The 20,613-nt window shown below is 40.4% G+C and overlaps 1 protein-coding gene and 1 non-coding gene across 4 annotated transcripts in view; both read left to right on the top strand.

Moving 5' to 3' along the window:
- The first annotated feature begins 1,415 nt into the window (after positions 1 to 1,415).
- LOC123387152 lies at positions 1,416 to 1,553 on the top strand. The gene has a single exon (XR_006601492.1). It is a non-coding gene; the product is annotated as a U4 spliceosomal RNA (small nuclear RNA).
- A 5,005-nt stretch (positions 1,554 to 6,558) lies between these two features.
- Positions 6,559 to 20,613, top strand: part of LOC123387034 — a 51,855-nt gene continuing 37,800 nt past the window's right edge. For 2 of the 3 annotated variants that reach the window (XR_006601383.1, XM_045062879.1), the window contains exons 1-3: positions 7,039 to 7,274; positions 12,181 to 12,418; positions 16,459 to 17,178. Coding sequence is in view for 2 of the 3 variants with exons in the window: in XM_045062879.1 (XP_044918814.1) it covers positions 17,154 to 17,178 (25 nt within the window). In the remaining variant the exon portion in view is untranslated. Of the gene's footprint in view, positions 6,784 to 7,038; positions 7,275 to 12,180; positions 12,419 to 16,458; positions 17,179 to 20,613 lie in introns of those variants that run through there. The other variant, XM_045062880.1, reaches the window with a different exon arrangement.

Genomic DNA, 20,613 nt, shown 5'->3' with positions numbered 1-20,613 from the left:
GTTTAAATGTGAATCCTTCCCAAAGTGACTAGTAGATTCAATATTATCCCATTCAAAATTCCAGCATTTTGTTAAGAATTAACAAATTGATTTTAATATTTATAAGAAAACACAAAGGACCCATAAAAGCCAAAACAATCTGGAAAATGACATTAGAAGAAGAAAAAAGTTAGGAATCTTTAACTAGGGGGTGCCTGACTGGCTTAGTTCATTAGGCATCTGCCTTTGGCTCAGATCATGATCCCAGGGTCCTGGGTAGGAGCCCCCCACCAAGCCCCCGATTCAGTGGGGAGTCTGCTTCTTCCTCTCCATCTGCCCCTCATCTCCCATTTGTGCATGCTCTCTCTCAAATACATAAGTAAAATCTTAAAAAAAAAAAAGAAATCTTTAACTATATGATTTTTAATTTTATAAAATTATAATAACTAATAAAGTATTTTTATTAGGGATAGAAATATATCTATGGTACAGGTTATCTTTAATTTCTCTTTGTCGGGGCGCCTGGGTGGCTCAGTGGGTTAGACCTCTGCCTTCGGCTCAGGTCATGATCCCAGAGTCCTGGGATCGAGCCCCACATCGGGCTCTCTGCTCAGCGGGGAGCCTGCTTCCTCCTCTCTCTCTCTCTGCCTCCCTCTCTGCCTACTTGTCATCTCTGTCTGTCAAGTGGATAAATAAAATCTTTAAAAAATAATAATAATAATTTCTCTTTGTAACAGTTTGCTGTTTCAGTATAGAGATCTTTCATGTTGTTTATAAGCATATTAAGTTTTTTATTCTATTGCAAATGGTATTGGTTTTTAAATTTGATTTTTCAGTTGTTTGTTGCCAATATATAGAAATATAATTAATTTGGGGGCACCTGGGTGGTGCAATCAGTTGAGTGTCCACTCTGGTTTTTCTTCAGGTCATGGCCTCAGGGTCCTGGCATCAAGCCTGGCCACCGGCTCTGCACTCAGAGCAGAATCTGTTTGAAACTGGCCCTCTCCCTTTCTCCTTCTGCTCCTCTTCAACTCCCACCCCTGCTCTCTCCCTCTCTCTGAAATAAATAAATAAGTCTTTAAAAAAAAAAAAAAAGAAATACAATTAATTTTGTACATTGATTTGTATCCTGTGTGCTTGCTATATTTCCTTGTTAGTTACGGCAGTCCTTAAAGACTCATTTAGAATTTCCTACATATATAATCATATCATCTATGAACAAAACTAATTTTAATTATTCCTTTCCTATATACACCTTTTGTTTCATTGTCATGCCTTATTGCACTAGCTAGGACACAATATTAAATAGAAGTGAGAGTGGGCAACTTTGACTTATTTCTGGATTAGGGGAAAAGCCTTCAGTCTCTCCTGACTAAGTATGTTAGGGGTAGGAATTTTTTGTTGATACTCTTCATCAGTTTAAAAATCTTCCTTCTAGCTTTGCGCAGTGGCAGTATCGTAGCCAATGAGGTTTATCCGAGGCGCGATTATTGCTAATTAAAAATCTTCCTTCTATTTCTAATTTGTTGAGAGGTATTGTCATGAATGGATATTTATGCTTTTTCCTGTATGTATTAGCATGATCATATGGTTTCTCTTCTTTCTATTAAGATGATGAATTACTTTGCTTGATATCCAAATGCTGAACTTTGCATTCTTGGAATAAAGCTCACTTGATCATAATGTGTTACTCTTTTTATATAGTTCTTGATTTGATTTCCTAATATTTTGTAAGGAATTTTCCTACTTATGTACCTGATAGATATTGGTGTATAATTTTCCTTTCTTTTAATCTGCTGTTTTTTTGTCAGGGTTACATTGGCTTCATAAAACAGGTTTTGGTATGTTCTTTGATCCTATGTTTTCCAAAAACACTTGAGTAATATTAGTTTCGTTTCTTTTTAAAATGTTTATCACTAAAGTCATTAGGGCCTGGAGATTTCTCTGAAAAAAAAAAAAACTTTTAATTATAGATTCAGTTTCTAAGAGAGATGGAACTATTCACCTCTTCTATTTAAGTTTATGTTATTTTAGATAAATAATGTGTTTTTTTTTCCAAGAAATTTTCCCACTTCATCTAAGTGGTCAAATTTATTAGCATAAAGTTGTTCATTATTTCTTATTGTCACCTTGTCAGTATCTTTAGGTCTTATAAAGATGTTCTTTTGTCCTTCTAAATGTTAGGAATGTGTGCATTCTCTCCTTATTGTCTTTATCAATCTTTTTTTTAAAGATCTTATTATATATTTGAGAGAGTAAGAGAGAGCACAAGTTGGGGGAGGGAGAGAACAAGGGGAAAAGCAGACTCCTCAATGAGCAGGGACCCCAATGTGGGGCTCGAATCCAGAACCTTGGGATCAGGACCTGAGCAGATGGTTAACCAACTAAGCCACCCAGGTGCCCCTATTGTCTTTATCAGTTTTGACAAAGGTTTGTCAATATTTGTATCCTTTCAAAAACTAAGTCTTGGGCTTTTGATATTATTCAGTAATAATTTGTGCTTTTATCTTCATTTTGGTCATTGTGTATCTGTATCTCCAAATATATTAGACACATTTCAATACTCAAGTGTGTTTGAGTGATCTGTTCATGCAAAGAGGCTAATCACTTAGGAAATGAACTTCTGTTTGTCAAAAGTTACAGATTGACTTTCAATAGAAGCTGTTTAATTAACTGCTGGATACTATTCAATTAAGGGAAAAAAGAAAACAAACCCTTTAATAAACAAGAAATACATATAGGAACGTTAATATTATTTGATATTACCTTAATTTTACTGTTAAACCTAAATTTGAGAAATTATTCAAGTTCAAGCACTGTAAAAAACATTTTATCTTCATGGTATATTAAATAATCAGTTGCTCATGGGGGTAAAATGTTTCAAAACCTTTTGACTATTAATGGGAAAAAAGAATCACAGACTTAAACTTTGAGACACTGAAGAAAGTGGTTCACAATTGTATATTTAAATGTATACCATTGTTAATTAGTAAATTAGTTTTTTAGTTAATTTAATAGGATTTTTTTTCCCTAAGAAGCTGACATAAAGTTGGTGATGTTTGTAATTGATTCTATCTCTGAACTCAAGAAGTATGTATTTTGCAGACGAACTGAAATTTTCATTAATATTGATGACCTTTTAGGAAAAGTAAGGAACCAAATTAAAGCAAGATGTGGAAAAAATTCTGAGCTGAACAATAACCATGGAAGAAAAAGATGAAGTTGTCAAAATATAAAAGCTGCTGGCCCCAAGGCATGCTTGATCTCAGGCATGCTTGTTCAGATCATAAAGAAAAGATTATATCTTTGCTATTTAAATTTCTTTTGATCTTATAAACAGATATAAAACTTCCTTATTAATATTAGAAAGCTAGCATAATCCTGATACCTAATTCTAGTAGAAATAACACAGAGGGAAAAAACCAAAACACATTGTATGCTCATTTATAAATGTTAATTCACAAATCCCAATAGAAAATTTAATTCTGAAATATAAATTTCAGAAACTCAATTGTTAATATTAGGATTTCTTGTCATTTCAGTAATTAATTGAACATATCTCAAATGTCTGATGGAAATGTCTGATGGAAAAAGAAAAAGGGGGAAAGCTGAATTACACAAAGTCGAAGAAATTTCCTGGCTGCAAGTCTCCTCACAACCTTAATTTGTTCAAATACAAGGAAAAATTGTCTTCACTCTTTCCCAACTTAATCAATCACATTTTTTTTTTTTAGTTTTTTAAAAGTAATCTACACTCAGTGTGGGGCTTGAACTCACAACCTTGAGATCAAGAGTTGCTTGCTCCATCCACTGACTGAGCCAGCGAGGTTCCCCTGTAAAACTTTTTTTTTTAAAGAATTTATTTATTTATTTGGCAGAGGAGAGAGAGAGAGATCACAAGCAGGCAGAGAGGCAGGCAGAGAGAGAGGGGAAGCAGGCCTGCAGAGCAGAGAGCCCGGTGCGAGGCTCGATCCCAGGACCCTGAGACCATGACCTGAGCCGAAGGCAGAAGCTTAACCCATGAGCCACCCAGGTGCACTCCCCCCCATAAAACTTCTTTAATGCTAGAAATAATGCGCTTTACATCTCAGTTGGAGAAATGTTGAAAATGGCAATACGTGAAAGGGAGATAGCAAGGTGATCATTTTGATAGATGTTAAAAAGGCAAAAGACAAAAAAGAAAAAGAAGAGTAAACGTATTTAAATATTTAAAAATGCTTGGAGTACTAGTGCAAGGAAAGAAACAACAGAAGCAAATACAAAAAGGAAAAGAATATATAGTATGACTTTATAATGACTTGTTATCAGGCAAATAACTCAAAAAAGTCAATCAGTAAACGTTAAAATCATAAAAATGTTCAATAAGGTGATCAGTCAGCAGAAAATAAAAAGTATATTAATAAAAAATAAGCTATTAGGAAACAGGTGGGGAAAAAATCCCATTTTCAATAACCAGAAAATATGGGAAATAAATAGGAAAGGAATAAAATTATCATAGACTTACATAAACAAATGATTCAACTCCAATAAATGACGTAAATGAAGACTTGGATAGTTTGACAACATGACTCTGACAAAAAGAATATCAGGTTATCTAAAGAAATACAATATAAGAAAAGCAAGTAGAGTTGAGACATCTGGCTATGTGTTTGGGGGGAAAGAAACAATTAGTGCTCCACTTCACATACTACATAAATATAAATACCATGTGGATTACCATGTGGTATAAATACCCAGATAAATCATGTAATATTCACATAATCTGTATAGTAGGGAATGCCTTTCTAAGCCCAATGCCAGAAGCAGAACCCATAAAGGGAAATACTGATAGAAACATTTCCAAATGTTGGAAAACATTTTTTTTTAAGATTTATTTATTTGTTTTAGAGAGAGAAAAAGAAAGCACGCAAGTGGAGGTGGGGGAGGGGCAGAGAGAAAGACTCTCAAGCAGACTCTCCTCTGAGCACAGAGCCCAACACTGGGTTTGATTTCAGGACCCTGAGATCATGATCTGAGCTAAAAGCAAGAGTTGGAAGCTTAACCAAATGAGCCACCCAGATGTCCCAGAAAACCTTTTTCCTACAGCTTCTATGCAACAAAATACCCATGAACATAATTTACCAACAAACAAAAATATTTTCAAAATATACTACAAAGCATAAATATCCGTAATAAAAGATCTGATAAGAAAAGAATTAATAATAGGACAAAGTTTTTTAATATGCAATTTGGAGAGAAGGGAAAATTAACCAACTGAAACATGAAAGTAGGCTTTCCTTCATTATTAAGCAGAGGAACACAACCGACAATGAGTTATCATGCTTTACCTGTGAAACTGTCAATTAGAAAACCTGATTGCTACTCATTGGTCGAGGTGATGTAGGGCAGGAGAAAGACTGGAACTTTGTGGGCAAGTTAACAGCATACATACCAACATCTTTAAATACCTTAAATGCCACTGTGAATATTTTATGCCATCGGAATTTTTAGAGATCTAAAATCTAAGCCTTTTAGTGAAAGGTTTTGCTATGAAAGTTTACTGCAGTATTGTCATTTGAGTGAAAATTTGGAGAAGCATAAATGTTCACAATAGGAAATTGTTTAAATAAATTGTACAAAAATAATTTATTCTATTATCATTAATTATGCAATTAATGAGTCTTGTGATATGGAAATACTCACCTGATATATTAAAACGAAATCTTGTGACATGGAAATACTCTCCTGATATATTAAAAAGAACATACAGATTAAGAAACATTAAACAGGGACACTTAGGTGGCTCAGTTGGTTAAGCCGTGGCCTTCGTCTCAGGTCATGATCCCGGGGTCCTGGGATCGAGTCCCACATCGGGCTGGTCTCCCTGTCAGCAGGGAGCCTGCTTCTCTCTCTGCATGCCCCCCCTCCCTCTCTCACCTTCTTGCTCTGACAAATAAGTAAAATCTAAAAAAAGAAAAAAGAAAGAAAGAAATGTTAAACAGATTGACAAACAGGTACTAAGAACAGGATAGAATCACAGAGAAGACGACTCACATGGATATACACTAAGCTGTTAAATGTAGCTATATGAAGGGTTTGGGGTGTGTTTTGTTTTTTTTTTTAAGATTTTATTTATTTATTTGCCAGAGAGAGAGAGAGAGCAAGTGAGCACAGGCAGGCAGAGTGCCAGCAGAGGCAGAGGGAGAAACAGGCTCCCTGCCAAGCAAGGAGCCCGATGTGGGACTCGATCCCAGGACTCTGGGATCATGACCTGAGCCGAAGGCAGCCGCTTAACCAACTGAGCCACCCAGGCGTCCCGGGTTTGGGGTGTGTTTTATTTGTGTTTTTAATTATCCATAATTTTTTTTTTACAACCAACATGCAATGTTTGTAACAACAACAATAAGAAATAAAGTGTATAATCTCAATTGTGAATAATACTACACCAAAATACTAACAATAGTTAGGACAAAAGGACTGAGAGGCTTTTCATTTATATTTTCATTTATAAGCTTTTCTGTATTTCCCTTTAATGGACAGGTATAACTTCTGGAATCTGAAAAAAGAGCATTTTTTGTTGCTTGGTCGGGAGCCTCATGCATACCTACCTCATTTCACTGATCGCATATCATTTTCTGTTTTCATGTCTTTCTCATTCCCCAGGTTCTAAGCTCCTATGAGGAAGTACATTAAAGAGTGATCAAATATTGCTGTAAAAGAGGTCATGAAATAAGAGAATGAATGGAACCAGCCTCCATGTATCAGATGCTGCCATGAACATCTCATTTATTTTATCTCATTGAATCCTAACCAAGATTATATGAAGTAGGTATTATTTTTCCCCTTTCCAGAGAAGGAGATAAAGGCCCAAAGAATTTAGGAATTTGGATCACTCTGAGCAGCCCCCAGCACATAGTAAATGCTATTAATTAGAGAATAAAAGAGCACACAGTCTATAGTAATTTCTCTAAAGGCAAAACTAAGTGAAGAATTGAGCTTATTATCTGGAAAACTAAAGCAAAAAGCACCTTGTTATGAGGATGAGATTGAGAGTAGAAATGGGAATAGATTGTTTACTTTACTTTTTCCTTTTTGTCCTGAATTATTTTAGATGGCTACATGAGTGTCTGGATTCATCTGCATTAAAACCCTTTGAGAATTTTTATAGGTTGAACCAAAACAGAATAATGAAATGAACCCTCCTGGGTAGAAAGGCAGAAAGAGACATGAAAGATGATTTCTCTGAATTATTTGGCCTTTATAGGAAGAACCATGATGAGCTTCTAGAAAATGCATTATTGATGTGATGTAATAAGGTGAGCTTTCTTTTTTCTTTTCAAGTAATGACTTATTTTATATTAACCGTGGTATGAAACATTGCCACTAAAGGTTGTTCTCAGCACAAGTGAATTGTATTTGATTTCACACCCTGCCTTTTCCATCTATTTCAATAGCTCTCATGTTTTGTCAACGAGGTTTTATTCATGTCATTATTCGATTTCTAGTTCAGCATGGATTCAATGGATTCAAGAGATTTTTCTTCCCCAAATCATACTCTCTGTTCCCTACATTGAGTTTCCTTTGATTTCTGAGTAGTTCCTGGTCAGTTCACGCTTACCTCCGTATTTCATTTCATTTCCTTCTATATAAAAAATAACACTCTTTAATTGTGCTGTTGAAAAGTAGATATTTCAATATAATTAAGTATTTTTATTTTAAAAGATAGCCTCTACTTAACATCTTGAAATACATTAAAATCCACAGCTCTGTTCTCCTATTTTATATACAAATCCTACATGCATTCAACATTGTTATTGGGCACCAGGACAAACAAACTCAAAATCCAATGGATAAAGGGACAGTGGTTAATTAGGGCTTGATACAAAATTTACATATCTAAATTATGCAAATATTAATGTTCTTCCCTTTTGTTCCTTCTCATTACCATTCAATAATGATTTATTTGTTGTCTATTTAGCATTCAGTTGGCACAAACATAAATACATACTGAGTGAATGTCCATTTTCTTCCTTTCTACAGCACAGAGTCTCATATGCCAGGCATTGTGCTAGACACAGTCTCTGTTCTCTTGGAGATTAAAGCCTAGAAGGAAGGCAGATGAAGTCACACTAATGAATGTACAATTACAAATCAAGATGAGTGCCCTAAAGAAAAGGATATGGTCGGAGGAATTTTTCTGGGCATACTTGCCAGACTTTTCAACTGTGGTCTCTGGCAAGTCTGTAGCCTACCTGGGCTGCCTGTGATCACACTGAAACATTTTCCCTGCTAAACACTTGAGATGAAAAACTCGCTAGACTTGACCTGGCCTGAATTTCAAAATTCAGTTGGAAAATCTTCTGCTTCTACTGTTAACACTGCAACACATTATATTTTCAGGTCTAAAATAAGAAGTTTCTTCTTGGAGGTGGCTGCCTGCCTGCCAAGGCTTCATTTAGAACATGTGGCCCCAAGTGTTTGAATATCCACAGCAAGTGAGGGTGAGGAACAAGCACTAGAGAAAAATCTTCAAGTGTGTGGAGATAGCGAGGCAACATAGTAGTGTACAGGGGCCTTGGCAGCAATGCATGGTGTTCCCTGGACAACTCTGTCCTGTTTCACCATTGCTCACAAAGAAGCTCCTTTTGTATGTATGTGCGCGTGCGCACACAAACACACACACACACACACACACACACACACACCTTCACATCAAATGCATACACTTAATTAGAAACATTAGGGAAAAAGTGATAAAGCAAGGTGCTTGAATCCCTTAGGAAAACTTAAACCCAAGGAATGAACTGAAGGAGTAAAATGAAAAATTGGCCTTTTGGCAAATATTCATGGTCAAGGTAGACATTGTACTTGGGAATGATTGATTGGGTTTAAGGTTTAGTGAGTTCATGTCAGGTACTTGATGACTTCACATGGGACAACTATCATCTTACCAAATTGAAAAAAAAAAAAAACAACTCAGAAAGTTAAGTCACTTATCCAAGGTCATTGCACTTCTAAGTGGCAGACTAAATTTAAACTTGCTTGCTCAGGGTTCTTTTCCCATCATCATTTTAGGAAAAGATGTTGAAATTAAAAACATGATGAAAAATCCAGAGTTCATCTTGTGATTGCTGGAAAGGCTTATAGAAAGGATCCTGGGTGGGGAATGAAATGTCTTGTGTCCTGGTTGCCAACATAATAGGTCACCACATAAAGGACAAGCCATCCCTCTTTAGAGAGAACCAGTTATTTCTAGGGCGAAAAACAAGGCCCTTGCAAAACTGAAGGCATGGCCCATGAAAGGAATAATTGATAACCTGGACTTCATTAAATTAAAAACTTCTGCTCTGTGAAAGACATTTTCAAGAAAAAGAGAGAACAAGTCACAGACTGTGGAAAAGTATTTGCAAAAGACACGTCTAATAAAGGACTTCTATCCAAAGTATACATAAAACTCTTAAAATGTAACAATAAGAAAACAACTCAGTTAAAAATGGGTCAAAGAGTTTAACAGACACCTCACCAGAGAAAACACAAAGATGACAAGTAAGTGTATGAAAAGATGTTCTACATCATATATCATCAGGGAAATGTAAACTAAAATAACAATGAGTTACTTATTTCACACCTATCAGAACGGCCAAAATCCAGAACACAGCCAAAACCAAATGCTAGTGAGTGTGGAGCAACAGAGACTCCCATTCCTTGCTGATGGGAATGCAAAATGGTCTGGCCATTTTGGAAGACAGTTTGGTGGTTATTTATAAAACTACATATATTCTTACCATACAATCCAGCAATTGCACTCCTTGGTATTTACCCAAAGGAGCTGAACACTTGTGTCCACACAAAAACCTACACACAGATGTTTATAGCAGCTTTACTCATAACTGCCAAAACTTGGAATCAACCAAGATTTACTTTGCTAGATGAACAAGATACATAAACTGGTACATCCAGACAAAGGAATATTATTCAGCACTAAAAAGAAAGGAGCTATTAAGCCATGAAAAGACATAAAGAAATGTGAAACGCATATTATCCAATGAGAGAAACCAATCTGAAGGCTTCCTACTATATGGTTCCAACTGTATGACTGTTCTGGAAAAAGCAAAACTATGGAGACAGTAAAAAGATCAGTGTTTGCTGGGGGCTTGGGGGGAGGGAGAGATGAATAGGGAGAGCACAGAGGGTTTTTAGGGCAGTGTTACTATTCTGAATGATGCTACAGTGTTGGGTATATGTCACCACACGTTTGCCCAAACTTGTAGAATATACAACACCAAGTGGGAACCCTAAATTATCTCTGGACTTTGGGTGATTAAGATGTATCATTGTAGGTTCATTGATTATAACAAATGAATCACTACAGTGGGAGATGTTGACCATCGGGAAGGTGGGGCATCTGTCCCTCCTCCTCCATTTTTCCGTGAACCTAAAACTGCTCTGAAGGAAACAATAAGGTCTTTTTAAAATAAATTGAAAAACAAGGCCTGTATAATATGTTACCTCATCCAGTTCTCCAGTTGATAATCTCTGGTCCAGAGTCCAGTTGGATGAGTGATGATTTTTTTTCTCAAAGATATCCATATGATTTACTCCTTCACTCTCTCATCTCTTTTCTAGTTTTTTTTTTTTTTTAATTTTCTGTTGTGTCGTGTTAGTTACCACACAGTACATCATTGGTTTTTTTTTTTAAGATTTTATTTATTCATTTGATAGAGATCACAAGTAGGCAGAGAGGCAGGCAGAGAGAGAGGAGGAAGTAGGCTCCCTGCTGAGCAGAGAGCCTGATGCGGGGCTCGATCTCAGGACCCTGGGATCACGACCTGAGCCGAAGGCAGAGGCTTTAACCCACTAAGCCACCCCGGTGCCCCAGTACATCATTAGTTTTTGATATAGTTTTCCAAGGTTCATTGTTTACATAAAACACCCAGTGCTCCATGCAATCCATGCCCTCCTTAATACCCATCGCCAGGCTCACCCATCCCTCCACCCCTATCCCTCTAAAGCCCTCAGTTTGTTTCTCAGAGTCCACAGTCTTTTCTAGGTTTTATCCTGATTTCTGTAATAATGTGAATTAGGTGTTTGACAAATATTCGTTTTTTATCTTGATTCTTCTATTCCTAAGTGCATAGTGTGATCAATAGTGTGATAGCAACTTAGCATTTACGAAAAGGGAACTTTTAGGAACTTGTAGGAAAGAAATGTGTACATACTTGCTAGTTTCCAAGCAGTTTACATAATATAGAGAGCACTTAATCCTTATTACAGCAACCTAAGTCAATATTGTTATGACCATTTTACATAAGGATACACAAAGACTCAAAATCAAGGTCATACAGCTCATGTTCCCATATACTATTTGGCATGCAGTAATTGCACTGTAACATCGAAATCTGCCACGATAAGGAGAGGGTGGTATTTAATGATGGTAACAGTGCCATAATATACACAATTCAGGGCTCAATTTTAGGTTGGAAGTTAATCTTCCCACTCCTGTCACCAGAGCATGAAGACCAGTAATCCTGCAAGAGGACACAGCCATGCTGCCACACACAGCAGCAGCAGCAGCGGTCGGGGTGGGGTGGGGGATGCAGGGGAGGGGACTGCAGCATCACCAGCCAATCGTCAGCTAGAAAACAATAGCTAGAGGATGACGACGATGACAACAACGGGCAATAGCTAAGGACTACAGAAGGGGTTATTCCTCCACAATGAAGCACGGAAGGAAATGAATCAGATTCCCCCAGAACCAGGCCATTAGTCTTGTTGGTTAAGAGTTATTACCAGGGGCGCCTGGGTGGCTCAGTGGATTAAGCCGCTGCCTTCGGCTCAAGTCATGATCTCAGGGTTCTGGGATCGAGTCCCGCATCGGGCTCTCTGCTCAGCGGGGAGCCTGCTTCCCCCTCTCTCTCTCTCTCTGGCTGCCTCTCTACTTGTGATTTCTCTCTGTCAAATAAATAAATCTTAAAAAAAAAAAAAAGAGTTATTACCAGTTGCACAGTGAGTGGGGTCTGGCCATTGGTATTAAAACCTCTGGCATATCCTTTAGAACATATCAAATATAACCATAGTTATTCCAGCAACGTGTACGTGATTCTCATCACAGAGTAAGAGCTCACTATCTCTACAAATTTGATTATCATCTCATAAGGGCCTAAATTAAAGCACCTCATGCAGGTGTTTTGTTTTGTTTTGTTTTGTTTATTTACCCCCCAGGGGTGCTGAAATAGCACCAGATGCCACTAGATGGCCGCTGAGAACAGAACCTTGGTTTATTCACCATGATGACTGGGTACAAATGGCTGTTAAGCATCAAGGCAAGGTGGAATTGCTCTGCCTAATCGGGGAGGAAATTATTTTAATGAGATGAGAAGAGGAGGGAAGAAGAGAGCCAGTGGATGCTGTCAGAGGAGACGAAGAAGAGGCTGGCGTCCGGAGACCATACCGCCAGGAGGTAACTTTAAAGAACAGAAATCTCTAAGGGGAGGTTTTAAAATGATTTGCTGTGGAATGTCTGATGTAAGCACCCTCCTCTGCCCCCCACGGACTCTTCAGGAAAGTCTGCATCATTCCCCAATGCCTTTCTATCCGTGGCTTTTAGCGGAGAATTAGCCAGGTACTGAGCAAGAGGCTGGGGGAGATGGCACAGCTGGCCCAGGTGAACCTTGCCTGTGGAGGCCATCTCTGTGATCACTCAGAGTCGAGATTCTGATGTCTCACAGGAGGAAAAGGGGCAAGACACAGAAGAAGAACAAAAAGAAAGAAGGAAAGAAAATGTTGGGAGCGCAGCCCTAGCCTCAGAGTTGTTTAATTTCTTTCTGGATGGGTAGAATTCGGCATTTGAACCCAAATCCCTCGGATCTCCAAGCCCTGCATGGTCTGCTAAAGTGCAAACATACACTCTAATCCGTAGTTGTAAAAGTCAGCCCACCACGTTAACTCAGTCCCTGGTGGTGATGGCAAGAAGCAGAGCAAACTGTAATGGTTTCCATGACAGGGAAAACACCCAAAGTGTCAGAAACTCTTTCCCAGCCTCCCCCCAAATTGCTCTAGACTACTGCCTAATCTTGCTTCTCACTTCCAGGAACAGCTGTAGTCTGCGGCATTTCATGGTGTCGCTTGTCTCCCTCTGGGCTTCCCTTTTGCTTCTCTTTTCCAACCACCCGAGTCCTTTGTGTTCCCTGCTTCCCTGCTCCCAATATCGCCCCCGCTTCGAGAGAGCTTCCCAATTCCCTCCTCGACTCTGCTCACTCTCCCACACTTCTGTTGCCTATCTCAGGTCTGAGGTCGACTTTAGCCATCTGTGCATCACCCCCCACCCAGCCCCAATAGATCCAGCAAGTACAGAGCATGTAACAGTTTCCCAATAAATAATGTTTACATTGAATTTAAAGATGATGGGTCTCTAACATTTTTTGCAGCTAACTTCAATAGCCCCCAGAGGTTTCTCCTAAACAATAGGAAAATCAGATTTCAGTGGTCTAATGCAGAATTTGAATGCAGCAAACCCAGCATAGTTGTCTTGTAATTGGGCGCCTATGACTCTTGGGGCTTGATTTAGAAGTTGCCTGCCCGACCAGATTATATGTTTACATTGGAGACAATTAGGAGGATGAAATGATGCTGGAGAGAAGAAGTCCTACTGATTCTGTTTCAAGCACCTCAGGCCATCAACTGGATCTGTGTGCCAGCCAGATCCAGTGCAACAATAACCAAGGTTTGAGGCTTTCTTTTTTTTTTTTTAACTTTTTTTTTTAAGATTTTATTTATTTATTTGACAGAGAGAGAGATCACAAATAGGCAGAGAGACAGACAGAGAGAGAGATGAGGAGAAGCAGGCTCCCTGCTGAGCAGAGAGCCCAATGCGGGGCTCGATCCCAGGCCCCTGGGATCATGACCTGAGCCGAAGGCAGAGGCTTAACCCACTGAGCCACCCAGGCGCCCCGGTTTGAGGCTTTCTAAGGTGAGCCCTGAGCTCAAGTGGGCACAGTACAGGGGGCCCAGTGGTTGCTCTGGGAGATGCACCTGCTTAGGTGCCACTGGAATTTCCATTTTTTGGCAAATGTCCTCATATTAGCTGGAACCACAACTCCAACAGATTCCAGGAGGGGCTGTCTGCACTGCCCTCAGGCTCATAGCTAGCAGACCTGTTCTGCAGGAATCTAAAAATGCAGTGCCTGTCTCTCCTTAACATCTTAATTGGCGCAGAGGAGATTTCATCCTCCCAAAAAGGCCACAGGGAGGCAGATAGCAGTGTGGTAAATAAAGCATCCTGACCATTGAAATGGTAACCGTTTATCCCATGAGCACTTATACCAAAATGGAAACAAACAAAATCACGAAGTGGTTGATGTCCTTATTTGTTATTGCCGACATTATTCTTTTACAACCATACTTGTTTTCTTTTCCAAAGGCCCCAGTGTGCTTCTCAGATGTCTGGGCACTAACAGTTCTAAAAAAGAGCGGATCCTTTTGAGTGGCATATCTTATCCCTGCTTCAACAGGCTTCTTCTCTAAGTTCAGCATCATTTGAACTTGAGGTAGAAAAAATGGTAAAGGGAGGGAGGATCTAGAAAGACAGACCAGGGATAAAAGTCAGAGACAGCCAGAGAGAAAGACAGAGGAAGAGACAGACACAAGGAGGGAAAGAAGTAGTGTCAGAGGCATAAACAGAGACAGTGTGGTGGATGCACAGATGGAAACACAGAATGTGGCAGAGCAGACAGACAGACAGACCACTATGGCTGGTCTAAGATAGCCTCCCCACTAGCCAGTGCCAGGGGCTAAATCATGCCCAAGACTTTTTTTTCTGCACAAGCAGCACTCTCTCTGTTCTCTCCACCCACTCCTCCATTCCCTCCCCGCCAAACACACCAGCTGTCTAAGACTCCTGTGTCCCTAACTGTGACCCAGCTGGGGTCGGCCTTGACAAGGAGAAGCTTCACTGAGTAATAAAGTAAAAAAGAGAGCCAAGGAAGAAGAATACAGGAAAACCGCTATGGGGAGAGAAAAGGAAGGGAGAGAAGACGGGTGATGCGTAGCAAGGATTTTCACATTACAAAGTACGCCTGCAGGGAGTGGGTCTGGGCAGGGTGAGCAAGGGTTATCTCCCTGCCTCGACCAACTTCCGGAAGGTGGTGGGGGGGGGGCTTTTTCTGTCTCCCTGCTTTATAACTCAGGTGCCAGGCACCTGGTGACCTCTGAGTTCCCCAGCATTTAGGGCTGACCCTTTCTTTCAGGAGTCAAGTGATACGGCTTCTATTTAGGGAATACATGCTTAAGTTTATAGATTTCAAGTGTCATGATGTCCTGCAACTTATATGCCAATGGCTCCACAAAAAAGTAGCAACATAAACAGTAAAAATTAAAATCACACATAAATGAAGCAAATGTGGCCAAATGTTAACAATTCTTGACTCTGTGGTAAGCATGCAAGAAGTCAGAGTGATATTCATTCAACATTTCAAGACGTTCCAACTTTTCATTCATAAGAGGTTGGAATTTAAAAAATAATAATAATAAAAAGGAAGAAATGAGTAAGTAGAAGGCCTGGCTCAGGGGGGAGGACATGAGTGCACTCCCTACATTTCCTCAGGGTGCACCTGCTCTGATCTCCTGTGCCTGCCCCTCCATTACGCTATCATCCTGTTTGATGCTGCCCCTCTCTTTCCCGCACATAGACCCAAGCATGGACTACCGCCCCTTCTTCCTTGATTCCTACAAAACTCCCATGCAAGGCAGGTGTGTGCCATCACTTTGAGCATGGAGCAATGTGATATCCGAAGCCTACAAACACTGTTTGCCTTTATGGTTTTCAAATGTGTATACACTTTAACATCTTATACTTGTAGTAATATTTTCAATCAAATAAGACAACTAAAGGGTGCTGTTTCGAGAAGTTCTCTGGCCAGTCCTTCCACCAAGAAAGCAATCTTCACTTTTTCTGCCAGTCATCTCTCCTCACAACCCAGGCTCCTCAAGAATCAGCCTCCTGCCAGCCAGCAGATTCTCTTTCCTTGTCCATTCCCTCCCTCTCTCTGTCCACACAAACTCTGGATTCAACTCAATTTTTTATGCAGAACCACTTCTCTATAGTCTGTCCCCAGCTTCAAAACCCTAGGTCTGTCTGGGTGGCAGAAGGGAGAGCTGCATTCTGTAGAACCACAGATCTATTAATTCATTTGGTTCAGTGAAAGATCATTTGCCCCCTGAGAGCAATTATGCTAGCATAGGGCAGAAACATCCATGTACTGTTTATTTTAAAGAACAATTTAAAAAATTCTTGCTACCCTGAACTGTGGCTTCACCAAAGAACCCTATTTAAAATGTGGCAAACACTCAATAGCAATTTGTATGGGAACTTTGTCTGCAAAGCTAGCTGCAGAAAAACCGTCCTATTTAGAATGAGCTGTCATTGTGTTTTCCTGGGTCACTACTCTGGGAGAGGACAGTTGAAGCAAAGTAAAGAAGTTTACCTCTGCCCTGTTTTTCCAGCCTGGTGATCTGTCCAACTATCATTGGGATTTGACTCAACACTCCAGCCAACAGCCTCCTTCTGTCTGCTCTTCTTTGGGGGCTTACTTCGTTCTTTTTATGCCAGGGTCCCGGGCCTGTACTGGACCTCACCTGTTCCTGGAAAACATGCTTTATCTGCATTATCTCTACATGGTCCAAGCTGTTTGGCTTCATGTGATCAGGACTCAGTGACTTCCATCCCGCGCATCATTTTGCCAGACCCAGCTTTCACAGACAACATGAAAGCCTTGAGGACCATCAGCTCTGCCCTGTCATTTCTTCCTCTGCTATCCCAATTCCCACAAGACGTTTCTGACCAGAGAGGCTTATTTAAATTCTCCACTTTGAAGGAAGCCAGTGAACTCATGTACTCTTTGCCTTGCTTCTGGAATTTCATACCATCAGAAAGAACTGTGGAACCATTGCTGGTCTATGACGAACCAAAGACCTCCTCCTTTTGGACAAAACCACCTTGGAGTCTTTTCCTTGCCATAAAATGAAAGCTTCAGGACAATAAGAAGTAGAAACTTGTTCAAAGGTCTCACTCTCCCATCCCCTATTAAATGAAGGACCAGGGGATATTTAAAGAGCGCCCGCAGTCTGGATGAAGGAGAACTTCTTCAGATGCAGATCCTTGAGGCCCCAGACCTGCGTGGAGCCCCACTGAGTGGGTGATGGTCCTCGCAGTCGCCACACTCTGTAAGTAACCAGCATGACACTTTTCAGGGCAGGATTGCCGCCTCCGACCTCCTGCTATTTCCATTCAGGCCAAAAGTTATGATCATAGTCTTACCTTACCAGATTTGGGACACTATGGGATAAATGTTATTCTAATTTCAGTTAAAAACATAAAAACATGATTTCCAGACAAACAGGCTTTTAACTTAGGGTTTGGAAAAGTTACATGTTCTCATTCATTGTCATTGCTGCTGCCCTGCAGAGGGGAATTTAGACCTTCTTGAACTTTTCCTACAAATCTGCAATGAATAGCCACAACCTGTTAATCCTCTTTCCCATAACTGACAGGGTCAGGAGTCTCCTAACACCCACGTGCCGACAAGCAGTACCATTCTGAGAACATCTGCCTTCCTTGAGAACCCCACCCCCGTCTTTTTATAGGTATATGCCTACATTCTCCCCCAGTGACTGGTCAGGATTGGCAACCACTTCATTCAGGGCAATCAAAATCCTTCCCATGGACTGAAGCTTAAGGGAAACAATCCTTCCCTCTTCAGAGAGAAGGTTTGGATAAGGTTGAGTCCAGAGCCATTGCCTGCCCCTGTGCCAATCGCATGTCCCAAGCCACCCTCTAGAAAGAGAGAGGGAACCCAATACAAACAAGAAAGGAGAGGTGAATGGTACCCAGGGGCCCAAGTTTCTAGGGTCAGAATTCCTGAGAAGGAATTCCATCCCTGGGTACGGCCTTTCCAAGGTTCTGATTATAAGCTGTGTTTTTCTTTTCTGATGTTGGTTTTGACATTCTCAACTACCCTAGCCCCTTTAATAAATATTTTTATGCTTACATGAATCTAAGCTGGTCTTCTAATACCTGGACCTCAAAGAATCTGACCTGATAAATGGCTCATAATTGATTAATCTTATCTTGACAATTGATATAATTGATATAAAGGCCAGGAATTGTGTCAGGCCTTGAGCAAATGCAAAGAAATAGGATGGCCTCCACCCCACTGGGCTCACAGCCTGGAGGTGGGTACCGGTGCAGTAACATAGCTGCATAGCATTCCTTTCCCTCGGTTCCTGGAGTTCCCACCCAAGTGCCAATGACCCATTCTCAGGATGCTCCATCATACTCACCCCACAGAAGAGGCAGCTGCCTCTTGGCCCCTTTATATTCCTATTGTTTAGTGCAGTCACAGAGACCCTCTGAATATTTGTTATGGGAATAAGTGAAATGTAGCCATAATAACAATGTCACGTCATGGTTTTCAGAGCCCTTTCAGATAAATTATCTCAATGTCAAGAACATCCAGCCCATGGACTCTTTATAGTAGAAAGTTGTTTTTTATCAGGCATCACAGACAAATAGAAACATCCTGTAAGGTTTCCACTTCCTCCCCTTGTATTATCTAATCTTAATTTTGCTAAGTAGGCTTCCTTACTGGGAACAGAATGAGCTAATGGCTGAGAGCAGGAAAGGAACAGCGATCAAGTATCTGATTAGCTTGGTTACGTTTCTTGAAAACAGAAGTCATCCATTTCTGTTGAAGATGGATCTCAAGGGCTCAGGTACCTACAAACGTGATCCTCCAACAGTAACCTGGGAACCAAAGTTTAGAGTCTGCAAAGTTGCAACCCCAACATCTTATTCACTCACCCATTTATTTAGTTCTGTTGGGTCCCCTTATGTACCAAGCATTCTGGTAGTTATGACTGTCTGCACTCTTATGAGTTTACAGCCTATTACAGTGCTTCACAAATTGACTTATACCCTGGAATCCCTGGGAGAGCTTTAAAAAATACTGATACTTGAGTCCCACCCCCTTCCCTGAGATTGTGATTTCATTAATGTGGGGTATGATCTGGATAGTTGGAGTTTTAAAATGTCCCCACATGATTCTAAGTGTCCAACCAAGGCTGAGAACCACTGGTCTAGGAGAGAAAGATAAATAAGCAAGGGATTATTAGGAAGTTTAAGGAGCACCTGGGTGGCTCAGTAGGTTAAGCCTCTGCCTTCAGCTCAGGTCATGATCTCAGGGTCCTGGGATCGAGCCCCGCATTGAGCCCCGCATCGAGCCCCACATCGGGCTCTCTGCTCAGCAGGGAGCCTGCTTCCGCCTTTCTCTGCCTGCCTCTCTGCCTACCTGTGATCTCTCTCTCAAATAAATAAATAAAATCTTTAAAAAAAAAAAAAAAGAAAGAAAGAAAGAAAGAAAGGGGTTAAGCCCATGACGCAATGGGACCCGGAGAGGCCCTCTCCACTCTGGCTTAGAAGACCCTGAGAGGCTTCTGGGAGGAGGCAGCTGAGGAGGCAGGGGATCAGGACCAACCAGGTGACGATGTTTGGAAAATGGGAGAAGAGCATTCTGAGCAAAAAGAACAGTAAATGTCATAAGAAAATGCACTGAAGAGAGGTATTGGAGAACAGAAATGACAGCACAGGAGACATAGGAAATGACAAAAATCGAGCTTGATGAGATGAGCAAAGATCAAAACACAAGAACTGACGTTTTGAGGTGTAATTCTGAAGCCAACAGGGGCTCATTACAAAGAGTTCTGCGGGAGAACAAAAGCTCTGGGCTGTGTTAGAGACAGCCCCGCTGGTAAGCCCTTGCTTATCAGAATGACTCTGATGGCCACGCCTATAAATAGGGCAGCACAGTAGTTGCAAGGTTAAGGTGGATTGATGACTGTGTTCATGATTAATCTTTCCTTTAAAAACCTCATCTATACCTAGTAATAGTGTTTGATCTATTTATTTATAGGCTTCCTTTTCTCCCCAGGAGATCGAACTCACTGCACCATTCTATTAACCTTTGCTTGGCATCCCTAAAGGAGATGGGAAAATTTTTAACACTTTAAGTTTGAAAGACTTGCCAAAAATACAGTACAATAAGCTAAGAAAACACCAAATTCTGAGGCTGCTTTTTCCTCCAATTCTTTGGCTCTAATTTACCTGCAAGACGACATTGTGAAGAAGAACAGGTCCGCTTGGAGCATTTTTTGCAGAGCAAGGTAGTGCTGAGCTTTAAGCTAACCTGCACCTAGAAAAAAATCAGAGGGGAATGAAATTGCTTTTTGCTCAGGGAAGCTCTTCCAATTTCACTTCCAGGGGAAATAGTTAATTCATGAGCCGAACTGTGAGAGAAATGAATGCACTGATTCCCAGAGGAAAAGGGATCTGACCAACTTTCTAACTGCTAATACAGATTTTAGGCTATTTTACATTTGCCCTCACAGGGGAGAGACTAGATATCGCTCATCTAAAACTAAAAGAGTTTTGAATTAGATCTAACCTGGTAGGTTTTCGCTAACACAGCCACCACACGTTGAGGCTGGCCCATTTATTCAGGTTTGAGTCAGTCAGCTGTGTTCCCCAGCAGACTGCTAGCTCTGTTTGGGAGGCCGAGATCTGATCTTTGGCTGCTCTTGCCTGGATAAAGTTCCCTTTCACCT

The sequence above is a fragment of the Mustela putorius genome, unplaced genomic scaffold, assembly GCF_011764305.1.
Source record: "Mustela putorius furo isolate JIRA1106 unplaced genomic scaffold, ASM1176430v1.1 tig00003845_pilon_pilon_pilon, whole genome shotgun sequence".
In the NCBI taxonomy this organism is placed as follows: Eukaryota; Metazoa; Chordata; class Mammalia; order Carnivora; family Mustelidae; genus Mustela; species Mustela putorius.
The sequence above is the reverse complement of the archived record's forward strand: the minus strand, read 5'-3'. Positions and strand labels throughout refer to the sequence as shown.